Genomic DNA, 26812 nt, shown 5'->3' with positions numbered 1-26812 from the left:
ACACGTCACTGGGGAACCCCTGGCTTCCCTCTGCAGCGTCAGAGGGGCGGGGTCAGGTGACGGGTGGCCCCGCCCTCCCAATATAAGAAACGTCAGCGATGTGCTCTCTGCAGTGTCTCCGGAGAGGAGACAGAAGAAGGATGTATGGACAGCGCTGGACTGAGAGATTCCCCCGTCGCTGGATATGATCATCCATCGCTGGACCCCGGAGATCCGTCGCTGGATAGCAAGAGTGGATTAGCACCGCTGGAATCTTTTTTATTTTATTTTTTTTCATTTTTAATAAAGGAATTTTTCAAAAGTGTGTTTGTCTTATTTAACCATTTTGACACTTTCTTTGTGAAATGGTAGGGGTACTTTTGTACCCCCTTACCATTTCAAACAGGGGGGGGGCCGGGATCTGGGGGTTCCCTTGTTAAAGGGGGCTTCCAGATTCTGATAAGCCCCCCGCCCGCAGACCCTCACAACCAACGGCCAGGGTTGTGAGGATGAGGTCCTTGTCCTTATCAACATGGGGACAAGGTGCTTTGAGGGGTCACAGACCCCCAAAGCATCCTCCCAATGTTGAGGGTATGTGGCCTGGTACGGTTCAGGAGGGAGGGGGGGGCCGCTCTCTCGTCCCCCCCTCTTTTCCTGCGGCCTGCCAGGTTGCGTGCTCGGATAAAGGGTCTGATATGGATTTTTAGGGGGACCCCCACGTCAATTTTTTTTTTAAATTTGATGCGGGGTTCCCCTTAATATCCATATCAGACCTGAAGGGTCTGGTATGGATATTTGGGGGGACCCCCACGTCAATTTTTTTTTTAAATTTGACACGGGGTTCCCCTTAATATCCATGTCAGACCTGAAGGGCCTGGTAATTGAATTTAGGGGAACCCCCACGCTTTTTTTTTTTTTTTTTTTTTTTAATCAATGAATGAATGAATTGTCGGCTAATACAGAGAACACTCATTGAGTGTTCTCTGTATTACGGAGACCCGACAATTTAGCCGCAAGTGATTTTAAAAGACTTTTTTTCCTGCACAAATGACACTTTGTGCAGCGACAGTTCTAAGCATCAGAAACATGCGCCCCTTCACAGGCATACTATAGATACCCCCCAGCTATGAAATTTAAAGGAATATTACACTTTTATTGTTTCACTTTAATCATTATTAAAATCACTGCTCCTGAAAAAACGGCCGTTTTTAAAACTTTTTTTTGCATTGATCCATGTCCCCTGGGGCAGGACCCGGGTCCCCAAACACTTTTTAGGACAGTAACTTGCATATTACCCTTTAAAATGAGCACTTTAGATTGTGAACGTTCGAGTCCCATAGACTTTAAGAGGGTTCTAAAGTTCACACGAAGTTTAGGTCTGTTCGCAGGTTCTGGTGCGAACCGAACAGGGGGGTGTTCGGCTCATCCCTAGTTGTGTGTCTCCAGCACAGTATACACCTGTATCTACCCTTTATTGCTGGTGTTCTCTAATACAGCCATCTGCAGGAGTTAGTGGGTGTTGTGTGCCTCCAGCACAGTATACACATGTATCTAACCTTTATTGCTGGTGTTCTCTAATACAGGCATCTGCAGGAGTTAGGCTCGATTCACCCTAGCGCGTTTTTTGATGCATTTTGCATTTTGCATAAATGCAGGGAAATTTTTTTAACATGGGTTCCTATGGAACATGTTCACATCAATGCATTTTTGTGCCTCTGCGCTTTTGGAAAGGGTCGGGGACTTTTTTTTTCATGCAAAATGCAGCGTTTTGCATGTAATAGAAGTCAATGGACCTTTTGCCGCAATTTGCTTTTTGCGTTTTATTTTTTTATTTTTTTTTTTTAAGCTGTATATATCTGGTTGTGTAAAAAAAAAATACGCGAATCGTGGCAAAATCGCTGTAAAAACACGTGTCCAGAAACGCGGCAAGCACCGCAAAAAGCACTGCAAAAACGCTCAAAAGCAACATGCATAGATGTGAATCGAGCCTTAAACCCCATACACACTATCAGATTTTCTGCTGATTTTTTCCTTCAGATTTACCAAAACCATATAATATGAGGTCAAACCTTAGGAGTTTCAATGTGTATGCAATCAGGCAGGCCCTTCTACTACATGGTTTTTGGTAAATCTGAAGGAAAAAATCTGCAGAAAATCTGATAGTGTGTATGGGGCTTTAGTGGGTGCTGTGTGATATACAGATACTCAAGCGCTGATATAAATAAAATTGATCAAAAACCTATTACATATACTGAAAATGGCTGCACCAATGCAAATAATCCCTTAAATAAACAATGTGAATTAAATAAATATTAGTGCGCTAAAATCAATGAAATGGTCAAAAAATTTAATCATGTTAAACACAACACTTTGTCTGCACTTTACATGGACTCATAGGATACATCCTGCACCGATAGCCATAAAAAGTGCTCTCATGCATATATATATATATATATGTGCAAAATCGTACATAAATAAAGTACCCAATGTGCATACAAGGTGCAATCCTCTTATGTACCCACTTATATCTACTTAAAAAAAAATGCTATTAACGGAATTAGTATATTAATAAATAAAGTGCTTTTAGTGCTAAAGTGTTATAAATGCTGAACAAAAAAGGGGGAGTACATATACATATCCCAAAAACAGCCCCTAATTACACATTGATAATATACTGTATATATTGTATAGTGTATAGGCTTCATACAATCAATGATAAGGTGCTCTTGTGCATGAAAGGTGCCATAAAATCAATCAGAAATAGTATCAGAGTAAAACTTTTTCATCTCCTATCAATCAGATTAATCAGATTAGACTTGTTCATCTCATTATAAACACCACTATTCTCTGCAAACAGCTCCTGTTTGTTCTGTTATACTGCAGTCCCTTTAATACTTCATAAGATCATCCGCTGGTCTCTTAATCTTTATGCATATTTTTCCTCCAATTCATATGCAGATTATTTCACCGAATGTATACATGAAAAAGAACATAAAGAGACTGCAATCGTGTTATACTGCAAATACACGATGTTGTTGTGTTGCTTTAAATATTCCTACTCAAAAACCCAGTGGTGTACACACGCCTCTGATGTGACATCATAAGGGGGCAGGGTCACAATGTGACATCAATCGGTGACCCCGCCCCTTGTCCCTATATAAGTCGCCGCACACCGCGTCCCTGGTATTGCGGCCAGAGAGAGCATCGTCAACATTTCAAGAAGGAAGAAGAAGAAGAACGGAAGGCGGCGGCAGAAGACCAGGCCACCGCTAGTAAAAGAGCTGGAAGAAGAAGCGGTGGCCCGGCAAGAAGAACCGAAGAGGGGACAAGACCCCCGAAGTCGGAAGAAGGGGCCGCGGTGACAGAAGACCGGCCTCCACTAGTAAAAGAGCTAAAGGAAGAAAGCGGAGGCCCGGCAAGAAGAACCGAAGAGAGGGACAAGACCCCCGAAGTCGGAAGAAGACCCCCGGGTGGCGGCGAGAAGACCCCCAAAGATGGAAGACCACCGGAGCTGTGCAATAAACTATGATTAACCCTTGTGTGTTGTGTTTTATTTACTTTTTTTTCCACCAGGTGAATGGGTAGGGGTACATGGTAACCCAATACTCATTCACATAGGGTGGGGGGCCGGTATCTGGGGGCCCCCTTATTAAAGGGGGCTCACGGATTCCGATAAGCCCCCCGCCCGCAGGCCCCGACAACCAACGGCCAGGGTAAGAGGCCCTTGTCCTCATCAACATGGGGACAAGGTGCTTTGGGGTGTTGGGGCCCTGGGATACCGGCCCCCCACCCTATGTGAATGAGAATGGGGTACAATGTACCCTTACCCATTCACCTGTGAAAAAAATGTAGAAAAAACACAACACACAAGTGTTAAAATAGTTTATTGCACAGCTCCGGGGGTCTTCTTCCGTCTTCGGGGGTCTTCTCCCCGGACTCCTCCGCTATCTTCTGCTCTTTTGCTAGCTCTTTCACTAGTGGAGGAGCCCGGCTAACTCCTTCCATCCTTCTCCCCCTATTCATTCTTTCTCTATTTAGGATCTCTATCCTCGAGGTTCTAGGTTGCAGATACCCATTCCCCCCCTTCCTCTTTCCCCTCCCACTCCCTCCCCCTCCCCCGGCCGCCTCTCGGCCCCAGTGCCGTGGATTGAAATAGCTCCCCTGTCCCGTCCACATCCCTTGGGGTGTTGCTCCTACCGTGGCCCCCCCTATCGGCATCCCCCCCTTTGCCATCGGGGGGGGGAAATGTCTGAGGCGGGCACCCCATCTGCCCCCACCCACATCCCCCCGCCCACCGACCTTCTTCTTCATCAATACAGTCACAGCTTATCCATCTCCTGTCCCCTCCCCTCCCCCCACCTTCCCCCCCACCTCCCCCAGTCATTAAATTCTCTCCCAACCCCTCTCCCCGCTAGTCACTCTTTCTCCATCTTGTTGTCCAAGGGGAGTTGGGACCGGAATCTCAAATTTTTTACAAAAGTCTTGTAGTTCATCCAAAAACCTTAATCTTACTGTTCTTCTTTCTTTATGCACTACCAATTCTGCCAGAAACCCCCAACTATATTTTATATTCAGTTCCCTTAACTGGGCTATGGTTTTAATTTCCTTCTCCGGGCTAATGTTCCCCCCGATAAATCTGTAAACACTTGCAGTGTTGATTGCTTGTACTGTATCAGTGCTCTTCCTCTGAGGTTACTCCATATTTTAGCTTTGTCTTCATAATGATGACATTTTATAATAACATCTCTTGGAATTTCTTCCCTCAGACCCGGGGGTTTCCTAACCCGATGTACTCGATCAATTTTTAGCTCTGCCTCTTCCTCTCGGCCCAGTAAGGGATTAAATATTGTTCGCATTATTTCGTCTAGATTTTCTCCATCCTGTTCTGGTAGGGCTCGCACTCTTAAATTCTGGTGCCTATTCTGATTTTCGTGGTCCTCTAATTTATATGCCAGATCCCTCTGATTAAATTGTAGTCTCTTTACTTGTGTTTTTAGTTAGACTATCTCTTTCGCCTGTTTTTCCAGAGAAAATTGAGTACTGTCCGTGATACTTTTTTTATTTGCACTAACATACAATTTTTCAGGACAAGCTTTCGGGTATGTCCCCTTCTTCAAGACCTGTTTTTCCATTTTTTTTTCTTCTACTTCCTCTACTCTCCTCAAGAGATGACTCATATCCATTCTGACGTTTGTTATTTAGCTTTTTATCGAATTTTCCAATTTCTCAAACATTACACGTATTTCCATTGCTCTCTCTCTCTCTTTCTACTTCCTCACTCTCTTTATCCCCGGATTCCTTTTTGTTTAGCTAGTTCTTTCTTAGCTAATTTCATCCCCTGAGGTTTTTTTTCCTACTCCTGGACTTTTGGGGTTTTTAAGTACTTCTGGATTGTACTTGCGCTTGCGCTTATACTTAGGCTCTCCCTTGGGGTTTTTGGTTCAGTTGTTCTTTGAGAGCGGCCTCTCATATTTTACTCCTTTCCTCTATCTTCTGGAAAAAACAAAAAAGGGGGGATTTTTCTATTAAAATTTATATTTAAAGAGAGGTTTTTATGGTGAATATAGTAAAGTGAATTCCCCGTAGTCCATCTTGGTTTTTAGTCTAGAGTTTACAATTTATGACTTGGTTATCTTGCACCAGAGAAAGTAGGATAGATAAATAGAAGAGCCCCTTTTTTTTCCTTTTTAAACAAATAAAGTTCATAGGCAGGCACTAAACAATTGAGCTATCCATATCCAGCCCTTCTAATGAATATATTAATCATTTTCTCATCCGGCAGCAATTCATAGGCAGATATCAAACAGTTAAATAGTTCATACACCAAGCCAAGCCTTTCTAGTAAATGGATTTTTTCATCCTTCAGAGTTTCATATAAATTTCACATATAGTATGGGCAGTTCAGCAGTTCATACTCCATATACCATATACTGTCAACGTTTTACCTGGGGATTTCTTACATCGGGTTACTAATGAGGAGAGAGGTGGGATTAAACATACCAGCACATCACCGTTTAGTCTCCGTTTTTAGTTAGTATTATACCAGGCACGTCAGACACATCAGACTCTTCAAGACTTTTTTCTTCAGACTCCTCAATATCAGTCCCTTAAAGTGGAAGTAAACCCATCGATTTAAACAGTTAAAAAAAAGGCATGCCGGGAATGCTAACTGCACATTGGCTGTGCTCTCAGCCAAACTATCAAACCATCCAATGGCCGGTGTCATAACGAATCCCATGTGCAGCACCATAGCAGTTGAAGATTAAACAGAGGCAAAGATGGCAGCTTCCTTGGCTGAAAACGATAGGGGAGTTTACTTCCACTTTAAGCCAGTCTTTCTCATCAGCTTTCTTATCAGCTGTAATATCCCCCTCAATCCCACAACACCTCTCAGGTTCACAGCCGGAGAGGGGGAGGGGGAGGAGAGGGAGGGAGGCTTCCAGAGAGGTCTACACATCCATATCAGCTGATCCCTGCTCACCGGACGAATTGCAGACAGAGTACTCTCACCTCCCTCCTTGCTGCCTCTGCTGCTGCAATCGTTTAATTTCCTTGGAGGGCGGGCAGCACGTGGGTGGAATGCGCACGGGGGCCCAGATGGGGCTCCGGTGGCTATGATGACCTCCACCAACACCGGCATCGGTCCGAACAGCTCAGTGTTTTTCTCCCTCCTATTCGGCTCCCAAACTTCCAGCGCTGCTGCTACTGCCGCCACCGAGTGCCTCTCCGTGCGCCCTCACAGGCGCCACCTCAGGCTCCTCCCATCACGTCATATCAGCATTCTCCTCTTTTGTGAAACATTTAACCTCCACTTCTGACTTCTGTGTCTAAGGCCGCGTACACACGGGCGGACTGTTCGCCCAACTTTGTTCGTCAAACAATCCGACAAACAGTCCGCTCAAAATTTGCATGAACGGACTTGACCACACACGATGAACGAACAGTCCGCTGAAAGCGTGCGCGATGACGTTAACGGCACGTACGACGGGACGAGAAATACGACGTCCAATAGACTGCAATGCAACCTTCGCCGTGTAAATCCTTTCTGAGCATGCGCGGAACTTAGTTTGACGAACAAGCCTACACACGAGCGGACTGTCCGCTGAAACCAAGTTTCAGCGGACTGTCTTACGGAAATTCCAAAAAACTTTGTTCGTCAGACTGTCCGCTGAAGCCCACACACGAGCGGACTGTCCGCTGAAACACTGTTCAGCGGACAAAGTTGGGCGAACAGTCCGCCCGTGTGTACGCGGCCTTAGTAGCCAATTTGTTGTCTATTTGCATAATTTCCAAATCTAAATGTTTGTTTTACTGATATCCCATATGAGTTGTATATTCCTATCGTTTTGGTCCAAACCATCAAGAAAGATGACTAGTTTCTCTTTACTTCCGGTCCATATAACGATTACATCATCGATATATCTTTTGTATAGTAACAATTTAGATGGTGTATGTTTATACTTCCCAATGGGCCATAAATAGATTTGCGAGGCTAGGTGCGAATTTGGCTCCCATCACCACTGCGGGATTAAAGATAGAGGAAATTGCACATAGTAATTTATGCAACAAGTCTATCTTGAATCCTGCAGTGACCGATAATAAACATATTGAAGTATTCAAGAATCTAGTACTAGAAGATGTGAGAACCTTGAAAATCAAGAAAAAAGGAGAACCAATTCATATTAAAAAAGGTATTAAAACATTAAATGAGAAGAAATGATGTAGTAATAAGATCAGCTGACAAAGGAGGAGGAATTCTGTTAAAGTCTAAAGAAGATTACCATACAACAATGTTAAAATTACTGGATGATGAAAATACCTATCAAAAATTAAGTGGCAATCCCCTGTTTAAAAATAGGAGAGAGTTGGAACAAGTAATCCATTTTGGACTGAAACAGGGAATCCTTAACAAAAAATAGGCAAGATATTTGATTCCAGAAGCTTGCCGTGCACCTATTATTTATTCAGTACCCAAAATTCATAAGGATATGAATCGAATCACTCACTGCAAGAATGGGCCAATATGTAGACAGTTTTCTGCAACCAGTAGTACAAAAAACAAAAGCATATTTAAAAGACACAAAACACATACTTCAATTATTAGAGAACATTGAATTAAAAGGAGAATCCATAATAATGGCTAGAGCAGATGAATCTTCATTGAACGCGAAAATCCGTCATCATCAGGCATGCAAGGCGGTAAAATGGGCACTCTGTCTCCTCAGCACTTTCTGAAACTCCTCTTGGGAGTCCCCTGGGACTATGCCATTCCCAGTTACATCACATTCTATCTGTTAAATTTTATAGTAATTTGTTCAGTATATTATGGTGCATCTTTGTGGCCATACGTCATCCCCTGTATTCCTGGACTCCAGTACCTTATCGTTCCCAATCAAAATACATGTCCCTTCGTTTTGACATCAAAAGTGTAATATTACATTTAGCCTCCAATAAGATGGCTGACGGGAGAATATACATCACCAATAATATGGCGGCTGCTTAGATCTCCTCGGATCTATTAGAAAATGGCATGACATACAATCTATAACTATATAGGGCTTCAAGAAATTGGCCACAGTCAATGACTTTAATACACTATTTATGGACACTTCCCATACCCATCATTATCCCCTGAAGAAGTCACATGGGTGTGATGTAATGCGTAGGGCATGAGTGGAGGTATAACGGAAGTGACACCGTATAGTCGCTGGTTCTTGGTTATTAAATATGAGTTTTATGCTGCTGTTTTTTTTTATAAACATGTTGAAACTATATCACACTATGAGAGCATTTTTCTTTCTTCACACAGTCACACATTCCCACGTGGAGGATATTGAAGAGGATCCTTTGTGAATAACAGAGAGACCGCACTACTATAATAGAGAGCAGAGCATTGCAAATACCTACAGAGGACCCCCTAGAGGCGATCTTATGCCATCTTTGAGAGATATCATCCTATTCTGTTTTCAAGAATATCTAAGGTGAGAGACCAGAGAGCACAGAGGTGACACGGGAGGAAAGGGATTAAGTCACCCCATATTATAAACATTCACAATCAATGGTGAAGGGATATATCACATACATTCATCTAGATTATATTAAGTTTTTTTTTTTTTTTAATTGAAGGAATATGTATTCATATTTGTCACGGTCATCATTTTTCTATGTGCGGATCAGTTGGTGTCCATCCTTGAGGCACATGGTGTTATCATCTATTATTGCACTGGAACCACTTTAACTGTATTATCATATTAAGGATATTCATCACTGAAGAAATTCCATTTATTTTATTAAGATTATTATGTTTTTACTTGTGTGCGGATTCATTGGTGTCCATCCTTGAGACACATGGTTACACCTTCACTCACTATTGTTATTTATTACTTTGATGAACAGCGCAACACTACCTTCTGTTTACAATCACATTCATGAGCCATGGATATGCTATTTAGTGAGAGCATCTCTCCTGTATAATTTTCACTTTATTTTACATAGTGGTGGCGCGAGAGTAACACACAATACAATTGACAAAAACTGTCTGTGATTTTTACTTTTTGACACTTTTTTGGGTGAATGGGTAGGGGTACAATGTACCCGATACCCATTCGCAAAGGGGGGGCTGAGATCTGGGGGCCCCCCTGTTAAAGGGGGATTCCAGATTCCAATAAGCCCTCCACCCGCAGACCCCCACAACTACCGGGCAAGGGTTGTAAGGAAGAGGCCCTTGCACTCCAAAGCACCATCCTGATGTTCAGGGAAAGCGGCTGGTATGGTTCAGGTAAGGGGGGGGGGGGCGCTCGCTTGCCCCCCCCCCCCTTTCCTGGCCTGCCAGGCTGCTTGCTCAGGTAAGAGTCTAGTATGGATTTTGGGGCAGACCCCACACCAATTTTTTATTTTATTTTGGCATGATGTTCCCCTTAAAATCTATGCCAGACCCAAAGGGGGATATCATGATGTTTTTTTTTCTTAATTCTGTCATAGGGTTCCCCTTAACCACTTCAATACACTGTATTATATAATCTGCACTGCACTATATACTCTAAACTGCATTATATACTATACACACTATGTGGATGGTATGACAGTGGGCAGTATGTACAGGAGAGGAGTGTATGACAGTGGGCACTATGTATAGGAGAGAAATGTGGAGGATATGACAGGGGGCAGTATGTACAGGAGAGGACTGTAGAGGGTATGATAGTGGGCAGTATGTATAGGAGAAGATTGTGGAGGGTATGACAGTGGGCATTATGTACAGGAGAGGAGTGTGAAGGGTATGGCAGTGGGCACTATCTACAGGAAATTAGTGTGGAGGGTATGCCAGTAGACAGTATGTACAAGAGAGGAGTGTAGAGGGTATGACAGTGGGCAGTATGTAAAGGAGAGAAGTGTAGAAGGGATCACAGTGGACAGTATGTACAGGAGAGGAGTGTGGAGGGTATGATGGGGGCAGTATGTACAGACGAGGAGTGTGGAGGGTATGATGGGGGCAGTATGTACAGGAGAGGAGTGTGGAGGGCATGACAGCAGGCAGTGTGTACAGGAGAGACATGTTGTGGGTATGACAGGGGGCAGTATGTACAAGAGCGGAGCAAGGATGGTATGCGAGTGGGCAATATGCACAGAAGAGGAATGTGGAGGGTGTGACAGCTGACATTATGTACAGTAGAGGAGCTTATGAAAGTGGGCAGTATGTATAGCAGAGCAGTGTGGAGGGTATGATACTGAGCAGTATGTACAGGAGGCAAGTGTGGAGGGTATGACAATGGGAAGTATGTACAGGAGAGGGGTGTGGAGGGTATGACAGCAGGCAATATGTACAGGAGAGGAGTGTTGAGGGTATGACAGTAGGCAGTATGTACAGAAGAGGATTATGGAGGGGGGAAATGACAGCAGCCACTATGTACAGGAGAGCAGTGTATGACGGTCGGAAGTATGTACAGGAGAGGAGTGTGGAGGGTATGACAGTGGGCAGTATGTACAGGAGAACAATGTATGACAGTGGGCAGTATGTACAGGAGAAAAATGTATGACAGTGGGCAGTATGTACAGGATAGAAGTGTGTGGCAGTGGGCAGTATGTACAGGAGAGGATTGTGGGGCATATGACAGTGGGCACTATGTACAGGAGAGAAGTGTATGACAGTGTGTAATATGCACAGGAGAGGAATGTGAATGCTATGACAGTGGGCACTATGTACAGGAGAGAAATGTGGAGGGTATGACAGTGGGCAGTATGTACAGGAGAGGAGTATGCAGGTTCTGACAGTGGGCACTATGTACAGGTGAGGAGGATGAGGGAATCTGGAAAGGAAAAATGTAAAGGTTTGTGGAAGGATGTTTAGGGACTGCATAGTGGTTAAGCGGGCCATACAAGGAATGAAATTAAGCCAATTAAGCAGAGACCAGCCATAGTCGATCTATGTATGGGCTAGCTGGTTGTACACAAGTCAATCTATTAATTGATTTGAGAACAACCAGCCTAATAAATTATTATCTTATAACATATAGCATAATAATACATCATTTAGCTAGTACCTTTTCAGCAGCAGAGTCTCATTCTCGCTCTTAACTGTGAGAGAAAAATATGGGATTGTGGGTAAATCTTATACCCATAAACACGTTTTTTTCCTTGTAGTTAAGAGAGCTGGGCTGGAAGGGAGCATTTGTATTTTAAACACACCCCCTTCTATGACACTGCCGTGAGAGGCGTGCCTCTACTGCAGCATTTTTATTGGACAGCTGGGGCCAATGTTACTTTGCCATTGGTCCAAGGCTTCAAGCTGTCCATTGAGCTCAGTTCCTCAGACAAGTAGTGAGAGGCACTGTGAGCTCATCCTCTCAGTCTGCTGCAAACAGTGTGCCAGTTGCATTTAAACTGGCCAGTCTGGTGGGGTACGTCTTTTGGCTACCTACCCACAAATCTTGATAGTTTTTTTGGGGGGTTGTGATTTTTGTTTTTGGCAAAAGGGCCTATCTTATAAGGGGCTTGGAGCTGCAGTTTCAATTACCCCTATGCTAATCCAGCCCTGGCACTGTGATTGGCCAAAGCATGCAGGTCAGGTGTATGCTTTGACGAATCAGCAGCCGTCAATGCACTGCAATCTCGCAGTGCATTATGGGGCGCTCTGGAGTGGGCGAACTTCCTGCCAGGGCCCCATGGGTTCTCCGAACAAACGAACAGTGAATGTTCAAGTCGAACATCCAGACCATCCCTAATGCAGAGGAACTTAGAACTTCTGAGGCTGATAGTTTCATAAGCTGTGTGCTACTTTGTGGACATTGGAACTGCTGGGACTTTTAGTTCTGTATTGTCTGTGCTGCTTTCTGGACATTGGGACTCTCCTTCTCTCTGACTTTGTAGACCCCTTTTTGTGGGAACCTGTGAAGTCCCAAGACTGCAGCCAGGCATCCTGGATTTTCTGCCTGCCTTGACTTAAGAGCCTTTAATGGGTGCCATCAGTGCTTATTATCCTTACTACCCAGTGAACCTGAACATGGACCTCCTCCTTTCCCTGGTCCAGCAAACTCCTGGAAGGGCTTTGCCAGAACCCACTATGGGGATCACCCTCCTACTTGTCCTCTGAGCCTTGTGCTGCCCTGCTTCCTGGGTGCAATCCAAGCTATGGCTGGATGCACAGGGCCTGCCCTCTCTACTCCCCCTCAATCCAAGACTCCCCTGTGCCCACTCCGATCTTTCACCTGCTGCTGAGCACTCCATGACCGTCAAAAGCCATCGGTGTGAGTAATCCCTTCAAATGCCCATCCTGTGAACCATTTATCATTGATTATTTTCTTGTGAATAGATGCCCTGTGACTTTTTATAAAGTGCTTACTGCCCTGCGTCCCCATTGGTGCTTGTCCCTTCTCTCTGAATTGTCCCTTGTAACCCATTGAATTATTCTCCTTGCTGTGTCATATTGTTACCACATCGACTATTTCTCCTTTCTGTGCCATAATGCTACCCCTGTTGACTATTTCTCCTTGCTGTGCCAAACTTTTACCTGTGGAACTATTTCTCCTTGCTGTGCCAAACTTTTACCCGGGAACTATTTCTCCTTGCTGTGCTCCATTGCTACCCCCTCCTGTATTTCCAAGTCCCCCAATAAATGCTCCACGCATCACATTCTGTGTTATTTGCTACACTTCTAGTTTATCACAGGAGGTTTGGAGTAGAAAAGAAGTGCTATTAGGTCAAAAAACCTTGCCAAAGTTAGCCAAAGCCTGGCAGTCTGTGGTGCCCTATAGGTTCAACATTCTGTTCAAGGATCAGAATATCACCTCAGTCACAAATACAAAAAATAATCCTTCATTTTAGACTGATGAGCCTTTTAGATTTAGACCTGATTGCTCATCCTTTATGCCTCAATAGCTGTATTTTTTTTTTTAATGCCACTGATTTATATAAAAACTTCAACCTCATTTAGACTACTATTTATCCAAAATGAATGCAAATGTAGGAAGAGGGGTGTTGGTTAATGTGACCTCATAGCAAACAAACCAATTTCTTCAAATGGTCATACACACAAGTATCTGTTCACCTGTGTCCATTTCCCTGCAGTAAGACAAATGTCATTTCATAAAGATATTCCATTCATTCCTATGTGTTTTCTCTTTATAGAGTGCAAACAAGTAAGAAAAACATGTCCATGTGTCCAATGAGCGAAATTAAGGTGGGAGAAGAACATCTCACATTAGCAATTTCCCTGGACACTGCTATTCAGAAACCCAGAATTTTAGAGGAGGTTTCAGCATATGGTAAGAACTAAGGAATTGTACTGTTATATTGTCTGTCTAGGAAATGTAAAGTTCAGTTGTTGCCCAAACGCCCAGACAAAGTCGGGAAACGTAAATAGTTAAATCTATAGTAGTCTTTATTTTTATTTTTGACTTACGGTAACCCCCTCAAACCCCTCCATCCTTGCAGGCTGTTGAAGCTGAGTACTGTCTGAGCAGCAGACTTTGTGAAAGCAGTGGACTCCCCCCAATAGTTCAACACACCCCCTGCAAAGTCACAATTATTGTACTCCAATCAGCATGGCGCATGAGTGTTGTTGATAGGAACACAGTATTTGTCACTGTACAGGGCTGTGTTGAATTGCTGGAGGTACAAAGCATGGTGGAGTGTTTGGTAGAATGGGAAAGCTATTCGGTAAGAACAAAAACGGGCCAGCGGTGGCTGGTGCTCAATTTTTGGAAATTTTGGCCGTACGCAGAGCACACAGCCAAATCTCCTGTTTCCCATAATAATATTTCTGTCTTAATGATATAATACTTTAGCTTACTTTTCAACACACTCATCCCAATGAACAGACATGACCATCCTTCTTACGTTCTCAGTTCCATCAGCCTGACTGCCCCCCGGGGACACAGCATGGCCTTTTATTACCACAAAAGCATGACAAACAGGAAATGATTGCCCACAACAGTCAAGCACTTCCTCAGTACAGAAAATGACACCACAGGAAATGACATACATTAAAGGGGAGGGCACTCACAAGAGGAAGTGCACACACCCCCTTTTAGTCAGCATGGAGCCCAGCCAATAGTGTTTTCAAAGTAAACAGTATGGAGTAAGCTCATTCTACTGGTTCTTAGAGGCTTGAGACAATCTGCGGGGACATTTCTACTGGAGTTGTCAATATACGGTACGAGCATATTAACAAGGCAGATACCAATGACCTCTTATTAAAGCAGATATGTATCCAAAAGGGATAACGTAGCCGCACAGAGATAAAATAATATGTTTATCTCGTTATGTGGACTTTGCTTCTCTAATACGCATAGTCATTTGAAGGCAAGAAGTCCAGCGCATTCCACTTGGTGCCTACAAACCAACAAACATCCACAGACACAGAGAACACATCTCAAATCCCATGAGAAGGTTTTCATACTGACCGTTTTTATCACTGGTCTCGATTTAACCCAAGTGTGCTCTGCTAGAGCACTCCTCGATTAAACCGGACACAGGGAGACAGGTGACAATCTATAAAACACACATCCTAGATTAAAATGTTCACATAAATGTTATACAATCAAATTTCCACAATGGGGGGGGGGGGGGCACTGAGACTGGCCAAAGTTAGCTGAAGTCTTGTGGTAAGTCTTGTGGTCTGTGGTGCCTTATATGCTCAACATTGTGTTCAAGGATTTAGGTATCATCACATCTGTCACAAATCCTAGATAACAAAGAATGTATCCTTCATTTTGGACTTGTGAAAGCAGGTGAACATATCAATCCTTTATGCCTTAATACAGGGATCTCCAAATTATGGTCCTTCAGCTGTTGCGGAACTACACGTCCCATGATGCAGTGTAACACTGACATTCACAGACATGACTGGTCATGATGGGAATTGTAGTTCCTGAACAACCGGAGGGCCGTAGTTTGGAGATCCTTGCCTTAGTGGCTTTGTATTTAATGCCACTGGTTTGGTGAAGTTGCAGCCTAATATGCCTCCGTCTTGCATACAGCTGTCATAGATCTGTAAACCCCCATCAGTGCAATATGAGCTCCACTGTATTGGTTGATGTGACCTTGCATCAACCAATGCTATTCTTTCTTTCTCCATAATACTATGACTCAAAGAGTATCTCCACTTTTGCTGAGAAAAAAAACATTCCCCTATGGGTGATCGATGTACATTGCAGGGATTTTAACAAACTTTGTTGTAGATTCCTCCCTTTTGTTCTGAAGAAATTGCTGCTTGCTTGTCTGTGTCCATGTGCATTGCAGTGAATGTGAATGGGAGTGATTTTATAATTGTCAATTAGCTGCTGCACTTGCAAGGCTCTAATAAGGAAAGTGGCAGAGTCTGCATCCCTTTAGACGTGATTTCCTTCAGGGAGTATCTCACCAAAAATGACATTTTTTGTTGCAGGGGATACCCAATATCTGACTTGCATCTTGAAAATCAGTGAGCCAATCACACAAGCAGGGAATGACTTTTCTGGGGGGTGCTCTGTATACCATCTGTGTACAGAACACCCTAAGGTTGCCATATTGCATTGTATTTTACAGAAAATTACAGCAGTTGCAGACTGAAAAAAGCTAATTTTTAATAATATTCAGTTACAATAATTGTTTTGCAATTTTATATGCTTTAATATTTTTTTTATTTGATAATTTATTTCCTGTGATGGTGGAGTTGCCCTTTAATTGCCCCTTGTAATTAATACTGAGCAGCCTTTAACCACTTCAGCCCCCAAGAATTCACCTCCTTCCTGACCAGAGCACTTTTTGGGATTCGGCACTGCGTCGCTTTAACTGACAATTGCGCAGTCATGCGACGTGGCTCCCAAACAAAATTGATGTCCTTTGTTTCACATAAATAGAGCTTTCTTTTGGTGGTATTTGATCACCCCTGCGATTTTTATTTTTTGCGCTATAAACAAAAAAAGAGAGAAAATTTTGAAAAAAACACTTTTTTTTTACATTTTGCTATGATAGATATACCCAAAAATATATAAAAAAACTTTTTTTTCCTCAGTTTAGGCCAATACGTATTCTTCTATGTATTTTTGGTGAAAAAAATCACAATAAGCGTATATTGATTGGTTTGCGCAAAAGTTATAGCGTTTACAAAATAAGGGATAGTTTTATGGCATTTTTATTCATTTTATGAATTAATTTAGTAATGGTGTGATCAGCCATTTTTATTGTGACTGCGACCTTATGGCGGACACATCGGACATTTTTTAACACTTTTTTTGGGACCATGATCATTTATACAGCAATCAGTGCTATACAAATGCACTGATTCCTGTGTAAATGACACTGACAGTGAAGGGGTTAAACAATAGTGGGCAGGTTATGGTTTAAGTGTGCCCTGGGGAGTGTTTCTAACTGCGGGGGGGGGCGTGGCTATGTGTAGCACGTCACTGATCTCTGCTCCCGATCACAGGGAACAGAGATCAGTGACACTGTCACTAGGCAGAACGGGGAGATGCTTGTTTACATTAGCACCTCCCCGTTCTTCCTCTCTCCAAGAGGCAATTGTGGGAGTTCGCAGGACCCCAGGCATGCTGGCTGCCTCTTAAAGGGCCATGTACAGGTACATTCGTTTTGCCTGTACAAGCCCTTCTGCCGACGTATATTGGCGTGAGGCAGTCGGCAAGTGATTAAGTGATTTTTGTAGCTTTGTAGTTCTTTCAATCTTTCTCACAGAAAAGAAAGGAAGATACTTTTCTACAAATGTCCCAATGTGGGGGGAAAAATGCAGTCGATTCAGCCTTTGGTGATGGAGGTAACAATGAGCAGATCTACTGTCACTTTTATTGAGGCCCAGTGAAGTGGTGGCTAGACATGTGCAAAAGGAAAAAATTTGTTTAGTTTCGTTTCGTTTTAATTCGTTAATTCATTCATTTCGTTTAGTTATATTCGTTAACTTCCTTAAATTCATTTTCGGATTTCGTTTAGTTTTCTACCGAATTCGAAAAATCGGCCACATTCAAAAATATTTCAACATGATTCGAAAATATTTCAACCAAATTCGAAAATATTTCTACCGGATTCGAAATGATTTCAACATGATTCGACATTATTTCAACCACATTCGAAAATATTTTGTGACCCGACTTTAGGGCCATGTATCTCGGGGTCACTTGGTGCTAGAAACCCCAAATTTGGTATGCAAACACAATAGTACAATACAACATATCCAAATTTGGAGTGTCTAGCACCAAGTGACCCCGAGATACATGGCCCTAAAGTCGGGTCACAAAATATTTTCGAATGTGTTTGAAATAATGTCGAATCATGTTGAAATCATTTCGAATCCGGTAGAAATATTTTCGAATTTGGTTGAAATATTTTCGAATCATGTCGACTTCATTCAAATTCATTCGTTATATTTCTTTCGTATTCGTTGTAATTTGTTATTTTTTTATTCGGACATTCGGATGCATCCGAATGTCCGAAAGATGCAAAATTTGGCCCAATTTCGATTCGTTACGAAACGAATTGCACAAGCCTAGTGGTGGCAAGTGACAGAAAAGGTTGCCCAGAAAGCTCCTAAGAACTTCTTGATATAATATAGGTGCCTGATCTTGGGAGAAAATAGGCAGCTTGTAGGCAGGTGCAGTCTGCTTTCTCCACTGTAAGTGGCCCTTGACTGGAGCAGAACTGCAGCCAGAGAGGAAATCAAGGCAAACCTGGTTTCTCTATGGTTCCCTGGTTCCTTGAGACATCTTTCTGGTTGGCTACACTGCATTCAGGTGACCTCTTGTCATTAATCTGCTAATATTTCATGCCCTGTCTGTCTGCTTACCTCTGTTCTGTGTATCAGCTTTATGGACTGCACTCTCACCCCCTGCATGTTTAAGTAATCTTCTCTCAGCCTGGCTCCACCCTAGCCTCTAACAGGAAACCCTATTTAACACTCTGCACTCCAAGCCTGCTTTGCCTGACCCCTAGTGCGTTTAGGCTTCCCTTTGTGTTTCTTGCCGCGTGCTTTACGTTTGTTTCTGCGTGCTGACTTTGGCGTGTTCTCCTGACTATCCCTGTCTGCTAGTAGCCCTGACCTTTGGCGTGTTCTCCTGTCTATCCCTGTCTGCTAGTAGCCCTGACCTTTGGCGTGTTCTCCTGACTATCCCCGTCTGCTAGTAGCCCTGACCTTTGGCGTGTTCTCCTGACTATCCCTGTCTGCTAGTAGCCCTGACGTTTGGGGTGTTCTCCTGACTATCCCTGTCTACTTGTAACCCCCGACCCCTGGCTTGTCCTTCTGACTATTCCTGGTTGCCCTACAGAGCCTGTCGTGAGAGTGAGCTGGAAGACCCTGGAGTCAGCTGCAGCAAAGGCCATCCTCACCAGCAGAGGCCCTGGTGACAGGGGCGGACTGACCATTGGGGCACTCAGGCACTGCCCGAGGGACCCATGCCACTAGGGGGCCCCATCAGGGTTGCCAGCCCAAATAAAACCAGGGACAATATGTGCATACTGTGTGTGTGTGTGTGTGTGTATACTGTGTGGCCCCATAATCTCCTATTGCCCCGGGTGCCCCATAATCTTCTATTGCCCGGGGGCCCCATAATCTCCTATTGCCCGGGGGCCCCATGAGTTGTCAGTCCGCCCCTGCCTGGTGAAAACCTGCTGGCTCTTAGTCTCCGTGCCCTGGGGAATCTTATGCTCTAGCTCCCTGTTCGATCTGTGTTGGTGCTCAAGTGGGAGATAATAGGCAGCTTGTAGGCAGATGCAGTCTGCTTTCTCCACTGTAGGTGGCCCTCGACCGGAGCGGTACTGCAGCCAGAGAAGAAGTCAAGGAAACCTGGTTTTTCTATGGTTCTCTGAGGCAGTTTTTTGGTTGGCTCTGCTGCATTCAGATGACCCCTGGATGTTAACATGGGTCAGCCGAGCACCTGTCTGGTAGGGAAAGTGATTAGCAACAGGGAGAGGTTCTGGATGAGTAGAGACACAATCCTTCATCGAAAAGCCTCCCCATTTGGACCAGACTGGCCAAGCTACCGTACATTCCATCCTCTGAGACCAACGCTGCATTTTTTCCCACTGTATTTCCACATAAAGACAAATTCCAATCAATACTTTATTTTTAGTTCTAGACAGGGTTGGGAAGGGTTCTCTGTGAATTGTTAAATGTTGTGTGTTTCCCTCAAAAGGAAATTTCCTTTTTTTTCTATTATGTCTAACACCCAACTTGGACAGAAGCTGTTGGGAAGCTTGAGTACATGGGTGCGCCCAAAGATCTGCACACATGCATATTACAACCCATGGTTCACTATGATGGCTTAGGCCTTAGGGCAATGTGCACTTATGCCCGTACTCGTGCTGATGTGCATTAGCATTAATGAATGTACATGTCTGATGCTGCCTTTGACTCCCATCACCTTATAAATGTACAGCACTCTGAGGAAAAGTTTCTGAGCGGTCTTCAGCTTTTATGACCCACGACCTCACCTAGGTGTGAGAGTTTGACCCAGCTTGCCTCCTGTTGTACCTAGATCTCCTGTTTCTGACCTTGGCTTGTGCCAAGGTCATCTTCATCTGCATCTCCCCCGGAAGAAGTTATTTTGTAATAAAACCGGTCGCGCGAGGACACACAGATCTGTTATCGCAATCTTTGCATCGGTACCATTTATTTTTATTTTTATGCACTATATGTCTTAGTGAATGAATGAATGACTTGTATAGTACATCCTGCGTTTAATGTTGGTGATTCACAAGGGCGAGGATTTTGTTGGATTTGTTTCACGCTCGTCCATTTAAGCACTTTAGTTGATATTTTAAAAGGAGAAAACACAGGAGGTGAGGATAAATCTCCTACACGGGGGCACAAAAAAAAACAATCCTTTGTTTCAAAAAGAATATCCCAAATACCTTGTTGTTGTTGTTTGTATAAGGGACACATTGTTTATTTTATGTATTTATTTTACAGAGGCCAAGAAATGTATTCCTAAGAGACATCTATATATAATATTGCCATTTGCTTTGATCAACATTATAGTTATTGCTGCAATATGGAAAGTTTATTCTGACAGAGGTAAGTCCATGTGAAGTGCACTGTACTATAGGAGACATCACACAATGATATGATGTAGGTTGCTGGACATAAAGCAAGAGGCCCTCTGTGTGTGAAACACAAATGAAAACATATATAGGTGCGCTGTCCTTTTAAGAGGCAATCATATATTTCATGTGCATGATAGATAATCCAGTTCATCGACAATTAGTATCACTTAGATCAGGGGGAGGCAACCTTCTGAGCACAGGCATAGTTGCCAATATTGTAAAAAAAACTTTTTTGGCAGTAGGCGGAGTCGTGGTATAATTAGGGGGCGGGCCATGCGTTTATAGGTGTGGCATAGGAAAAGGTAAAAATGCGGTGGGGAAATGTCCCATGAAATTCGGGACAGTTGGCAACTATGCACAGTGTGCCGAAAAATGTTTTCAATGAAATTGAACGTGTCGATTATATAACAAAAAAATCAACTTCACACTCGACCACGAAAGGGATTTTTTATAAAGTAAATGCTGTAGTAGTGAGAAACTTTAGTATTGAGAAATTAACATCCTGCACTCTCACGTCTCAGATCAACCCCAATTCATGCACCTTCACACCTCAGATCATTGTCCCCCATACAAATCTGTTTCACCACTATAACCCCCTGCACATCTCCCCCATCACTGTACCCCCCTGCTCATCTGCCCCACCACTGTACTACCCTGCATTTCTGCCCCACCACTGTACCCTCCTGCTCATCTGCTCCACCACTGTAACTCCCCTGCCCATCTGCCCCACCGCTGTAACCCCCTGGACATCTGCCCCACCACTTTACTACCCTGCACATCTGCCCCACCTCTGTACTCCACTGCTCATCTGCCCCACCAAACTGAACCATCTTCTCAACTGTCCAACACTGAACTTATCTGCTCCACCACTGTAACCCCCTTTCTCATCTACCTCATGATTTTACCCCGTGCACATCTGTGCCACCTCTGTTCCCCCTACTCTTCTGCCCCACCACTGTAACCTCCTGCTCATGTGTTCCACAGATGTACCTCATTTCTCCTCTTCACCCCTCTGCACATCTGCCCCACCACTGTAAGTCCATGTACATCTGCCCCTCCACTGTACCACCCTGCTCATCTGCCCCACCAATTTACCCTCTTTCTCATCTACCCCACCACTGTAAGCCCCTGTACACACGGTCGGACATTCTGCCAACCAAATCCGTCGGATTTTGTCCGTCGGATTTTGCCTGTTGGATCTTGTCCGAAACTGTTGCATACACACGGTCGGACTAAGTTGTCGAAAAATCCGATCATTCAGAACGTGATGACGTAATTTCATTACGATGGGACTAGCAGCCAATAGCTTTGATGTAGGAATTTGATCTGAGCATGCGTGGCACTTGGTCCGATCAAAATTCTCTACATATGATCGGAGTATGTCCTATCGGACCAGTTGGTCGGAAAATATTTCCAACATGTTGGAAAATTGGGTCAGACGGATATTCCGATGGAATCAGTCCGATGCAGACCACACACAGTCCGATTATCCGACAACACGGTCCGATATTCTGATGGATTCTCCGACCGTGTGTACAAGGGCTTAGTCCATGTACATCTGCCCCTCCACTGTACCACCCTGCTCAACTGCCCCACCAATTTACCCTTTTTCTCATCTACCCCACCACTGTAACCCCCTACACATCTGTTCCACCAATGTACCTCCTTTCTCCTCTGCCCCAACACTGAACCCCCCCCCCCCGCACATCTGCTCCACTGCTGTACCCTCTTCTTATCTATGATATGCAGAGTAGTGAAAGGAAACAGAGATGAGACACATCTACCTGTCCTGGCACACCCATCCTACTGATCCACCTCTCGCATCCAGCCCACGTGCTTGTATGGGATGTCACATACAAGCATCTGGAATAGATGTGTAATGATGATCTCAGGTCCGGGGTATTTCCTGAAAGCAGTGTTCCTGTGTGCAGGATCATAAGTTGAGTAAAAGGGGTTGAGTGTGATTTTAATTGCGCTGAATACTGGCTGTGGCTTAAAGGGACACAGAGTGCCGGGGGTCAGTAGTAAGTGACACAAAGGTAGGGCAGCACAGTGGTGTAGTGGTTAGCACTCTCACCTAGCAGTAAGAACGTCGCTGGTTCAAATCCCAACCACGACACTACCTGCCTGGAGATGGCATGTTCTCCCTGTGCCTGCGTGGGCTTCCTCTGGGTTTCCTCCCACACTCGAAAGACATGCAGGTAGGTTAATTGGCTTCTGTCCAAAATTGGCCCTAGTATATGAATGGGGACCTTGTTTTGTGGGCTTCTTGAGGATAGGGACCCATGTGGGTGTAGCAATGTACAGGGAAAAGGGACAATTGTAGACACTCACTCAGGTTGAACTGGATGGACTGGTGTCTTTATTCAACCTTACTAACTATGAAAGGTTAAGGAATAATTTCAGCAAAGTTCCCAGAAGCTCCACAGTAATTCCACAACCTGTCCCCTGATTGGGGTTTTCTCAATCACAGTGAGATTGGTAGTGGCAACCAAGCGAGTCCTCTTCCTCCAGATGGTGGACGGGGCTAGCTCCTAGCCCCTCCTCCTCCTGGAGACAGGGACCACCCACCCCCCTAGCAGAACTGCACCCAATCTCTTCCCCATCACAAAAGTTGACGATCGCAGCTACAGCAAAGTTAGAGAACCAATCAATGTTTCCCATCTTTTACCACGTGTGGGGGCATAGTGCCTCCCCCTTAGTGCCGCATGGGGAATTCTGAAACTGGAATGCATTATTGTCTCACTGACACTTCCCTGCGCTGCTCTGCTGATGGGGAGGGAGTCAAGTGCCGGCAAAAGATGGTTTACGTGCTGGGGGTTGCCTACCCCCGACTTAACATAATAAATAGAAATAAAAATCCACAAATTTGCAAATTATCAATAATCCACGCAATAGTAATAAAAAAGTGTAGTGAGAAAATATGAATATAAAAAAAAAAAAAAAATTTACTCGATCAACAAATGCATATAACTTGATGTGTTAAAGCGGAGGTCCACCCTAAAGTGGACCTTTCCGCTCATCGGAACCCATCGGGTGCAGGTATCTGTACAGTACAGGTATCTGCACCCACTTCCGGGATAGCTCTCTGCGGAAAGGGGCGTAGATTACGCCCCTTTCCAAAAGTCCCCCGCTGCCTGCTGGGAAACACACAGATCCCAGAGGCAGCGGGTCCATCCTTATTGCGCAGCGCGACTCGCGCATGCGCAGTAGGGAAATGGGAAATGAAGCCGAAAGGCTCCACTTCCTGATTCCCATACCCAAGATGGCGGCGGCAGCACCCGAGAGACGATCTAGAGATCGGCTTCGGGTGCCGACATTGCGGGTGCGCTGGGCGGGTAAGTGTCATTATTTTAAAAGTCAGCAGCTGCAGTATTTGTAGCTGCTGGCTTTAAAAAAAAAAAAAAAAAACGCGGACTCCCGCTTTAAGTAAACGTGAGAAATCCACAATTCTCAATTCATCAACAGTTCATGCAAAATGACAATAGTGCAGTAAAGGATGAATTAATCAATAGATAAAAATGACAAAAGGGCACAATTCATAAAAAGTCCCCAAAAAAGCAACAAACTTCTGGGTGGAATAAACTAAATCTTTTGTCACAAAAAGAAAGGTATGCAGTATTTTGTAAGTGTAATTGTATATTTACATACATATATACACTATATTGTAAAAGGTATTAGGACACACTTGTCTTTACACGCACATGAACTTTATTGGCATCCCAGTCTTAGTCCGTAGGGTTCAATACTGAGTTGACCTGCCATTTGCAGCTATAACAGCTTCAACTCTTCTGGGAAGGGCGTCCACAAGGTTTAGAAGTGTGTCTATGGGAATGTTTGATCATTCTTCCAGAGGTGCATTTGTGAAGTCAGACACTGATGTTGGACGAGAAGGCCTGGCTCACAGTCTCTGCTCTAATTCATCCCAAAGGTGTTCTATCCGGTTGAGGTCAGGACTCTGTGCAGGCCAGTTCCTCCACCCCAAACTCGCTCATCTTTGTGTCTTAATGGACCTTTCTTTGTGCACTGGGTCAAATCATTTGGTGGAGGGGGGATTATGGTGTGGGGTTGTTTTTCAGGGGTTGGGCTTGGCTCCTTAGCATACTAAGACATTTTGGACAATTTAATTCTCCCAACTTTGTGGGAACAGTTTGGGGATGGCCCCTTCCTGTTCCAATATGACTTCCCACCTGTACAGGGACGTGTCAGGGCTGGCTTAGCCCTTCCTTCTCTAGGCTGGCTGTTCAACTGTCGGCTAATTGCCAGCTCTCAGCTCTCTCCACAGTTACCAGCTGTTCCTTATCCAGCTGTCTGAGCTGCCTACTTAAAGCTGTCCAGCTCACTTCATATCTGCCTTCACCTTGGTCAAATCACAAGAAACCATCTCCTGCGGTTCTGTTTAAAGACTGGCTTGCTGACATCCCTTCTGGCTCCTTATCCTGCTTGCTGTTGATCCACTTGGATCCCTGACTTCTGGCCTGGCTGATTACCCGATCTGGTTATTGAACTCTGGACTGGCTGACTACTCTATCCGGTTACTGGACTCTGGCTGTGCTTTGAATACGCTTTTTCTATTTACCTTTTTATTTTTGTTAATAAACAAGTGTGATTTGATTGTAGTTCTGTCTCTGTCTGTTTCATGGTTTCTGACAGTAGGCGAAGGCCATGAATTCAGAAGATACAGTCAATCCACTTGTTAGTAATATTTTTTCCAGATTGGAGAAAGATCACCGCATGGATCAGTTTGCCTTGGCGTTACAAACGCTTCTGAGTCACACGGCTCACCTGGAATCCCCCACAGTGGCTGCTCTGATACAACCTGAGTCGCAGGTCGTCCCTGCTGCTGCGCCAGTCTCTGTGCAGGCACCCGCCTTCAGTATTACCTCTATAAGAGGTATGTCTGGTTCTGCTCCGCTTCCCCAGCGATTTGGGGGTGATCTAGTTCAATGCAGAGGGTTTCTAAATTAGGTTGAGATATACTTCGAGATGCTGCCCCAGGCGTTTCCCACGCACAGAAGAAAAGTAGGTTTCGTGATATCTTTGCTTTCTGCGAGAGCCTTGGCCTGGGCTAACCCTCTATGGGAGACGCAAAAACCTGTTGTCTTGAGTTACCCTGAGTTTGTGGCCTCTTTTAAAAGGGTATTTGACGTTACCGCACGCCCCGCTTCTGCTGCCAAGTGCCTCATGTCCATCAAACAGAGTACGAGAACTGTTGCCGACTACGCCATTGAATTCCGTACTCTGGCAGCAGAGGTTGCTTGGAACAATGAGGCCCTCATGGCTGCTTTTTCTCATAGTCTCTCGGATTCCATCAAGGATGAGATAGCAGCCCGAGATATACCCACTGAGCTGGAGAGCTTGATCTCGTTTGCCATCCTCATTGACTCCAGACTCAGAGAAAGACTCTCTCTTAAGGAGCGCTTGCGGAAGCCTCCACTACGTTTGCCTCTGAACTTTGTAGTCCCACCCATGCCTCCCTCACCTCCCATACCTCCTGGTACCAAGTCAGTCAGTCAGTGAAGATGAACCCATGCACTTGGGCTTCACGCATCTCTCTGTGGATGAGAAAGCCTTTAGGAGGAGGGAGAGATTTTGCCTTTTATTGTGGCCAGGCAGGTCACTTTTTGAAGTCTTGTCCTACCCGTCCAGGGAACGCCCGAACCTTGAGGTCATGTCATGGACAGACTTTAGGTGGCGTTGTTTCGTCCCCAGTTATCCAGAAGGATAAGCCCCTGGTTTCGGTCACTCTTTCCTGGGCTGAGTCGTCCATCGAGATACAGGCTCTAAATCGACTCTGGGGCTGCAGGCCTGTTCATTGATGCTGCATTTGTTTTTCAGCACTCGATTCCGTTGCAGCTGCGTGACACTCCACTTGCCACTGAGGCTCTTGATGGGAGACCTTTACAGTCTGCCCATGTGACTCATGAGACGGTTCCATTACCCATGGCCGTAGGGGCTCTTCACCATGAGATAATCCAATTCCAAGTTATTTCCTCACCCAGGTTTCCGCTGGTTATTGGTTATCCTTGGTTACAGAGGCACAGCCCCTCTTTTGATTGGCTCCATGCTGAGGTTCTCTCTTGGTCACCACAATGCAGTGAGACATGCTTCCTGAAGGTATCCAAGGTCCTGTGCATCGCTTCACTCCCCTCCCTGCCAGAGGAGTACTGCGATTTTAGCAATGTCTTTGATAAAGTTCAAGCAGGTAGTTTGCCTCCATACCGGTCTTATGATTGCGCAATTGACCTTCAACCCGGTGCCATACCTCCTTTTGGCCGGGCTTACCCTTTGTCGGCCTTGGAGTATAAGG

The 26812-nt window shown here is 44.6% G+C and overlaps 1 protein-coding gene across 1 annotated transcript in view; it reads left to right on the top strand.

Annotated features, from left to right (window-relative positions):
* Window positions 1–26812, top strand: part of LOC143930943 (C-type lectin domain family 2 member D-like) — a 41649-nt gene that overhangs the window by 1867 nt on the left and 12970 nt on the right. The window contains exons 2-4 of the mRNA XM_077455638.1: window positions 8789–8960; window positions 13600–13736; window positions 20369–20473. Of these exons, the coding sequence (XP_077311764.1) occupies window positions 8911–8960; window positions 13600–13736; window positions 20369–20473 (292 nt within the window). The 5' untranslated portion in view covers window positions 8789–8910. The remainder of the gene's footprint in view (window positions 1–8788; window positions 8961–13599; window positions 13737–20368; window positions 20474–26812) is intronic.

Source organism: Lithobates pipiens, unplaced genomic scaffold, assembly GCF_037356315.1.
Source record: "Lithobates pipiens isolate NorthernLeopardFrog02 unplaced genomic scaffold, aLitPip1_a1.2 Scaffold_25, whole genome shotgun sequence".
NCBI lineage: Eukaryota > Metazoa > Chordata > Amphibia > Anura > Ranidae > Lithobates > Lithobates pipiens.
The sequence above is the reverse complement of the archived record's forward strand: the minus strand, read 5'-3'. Positions and strand labels throughout refer to the sequence as shown.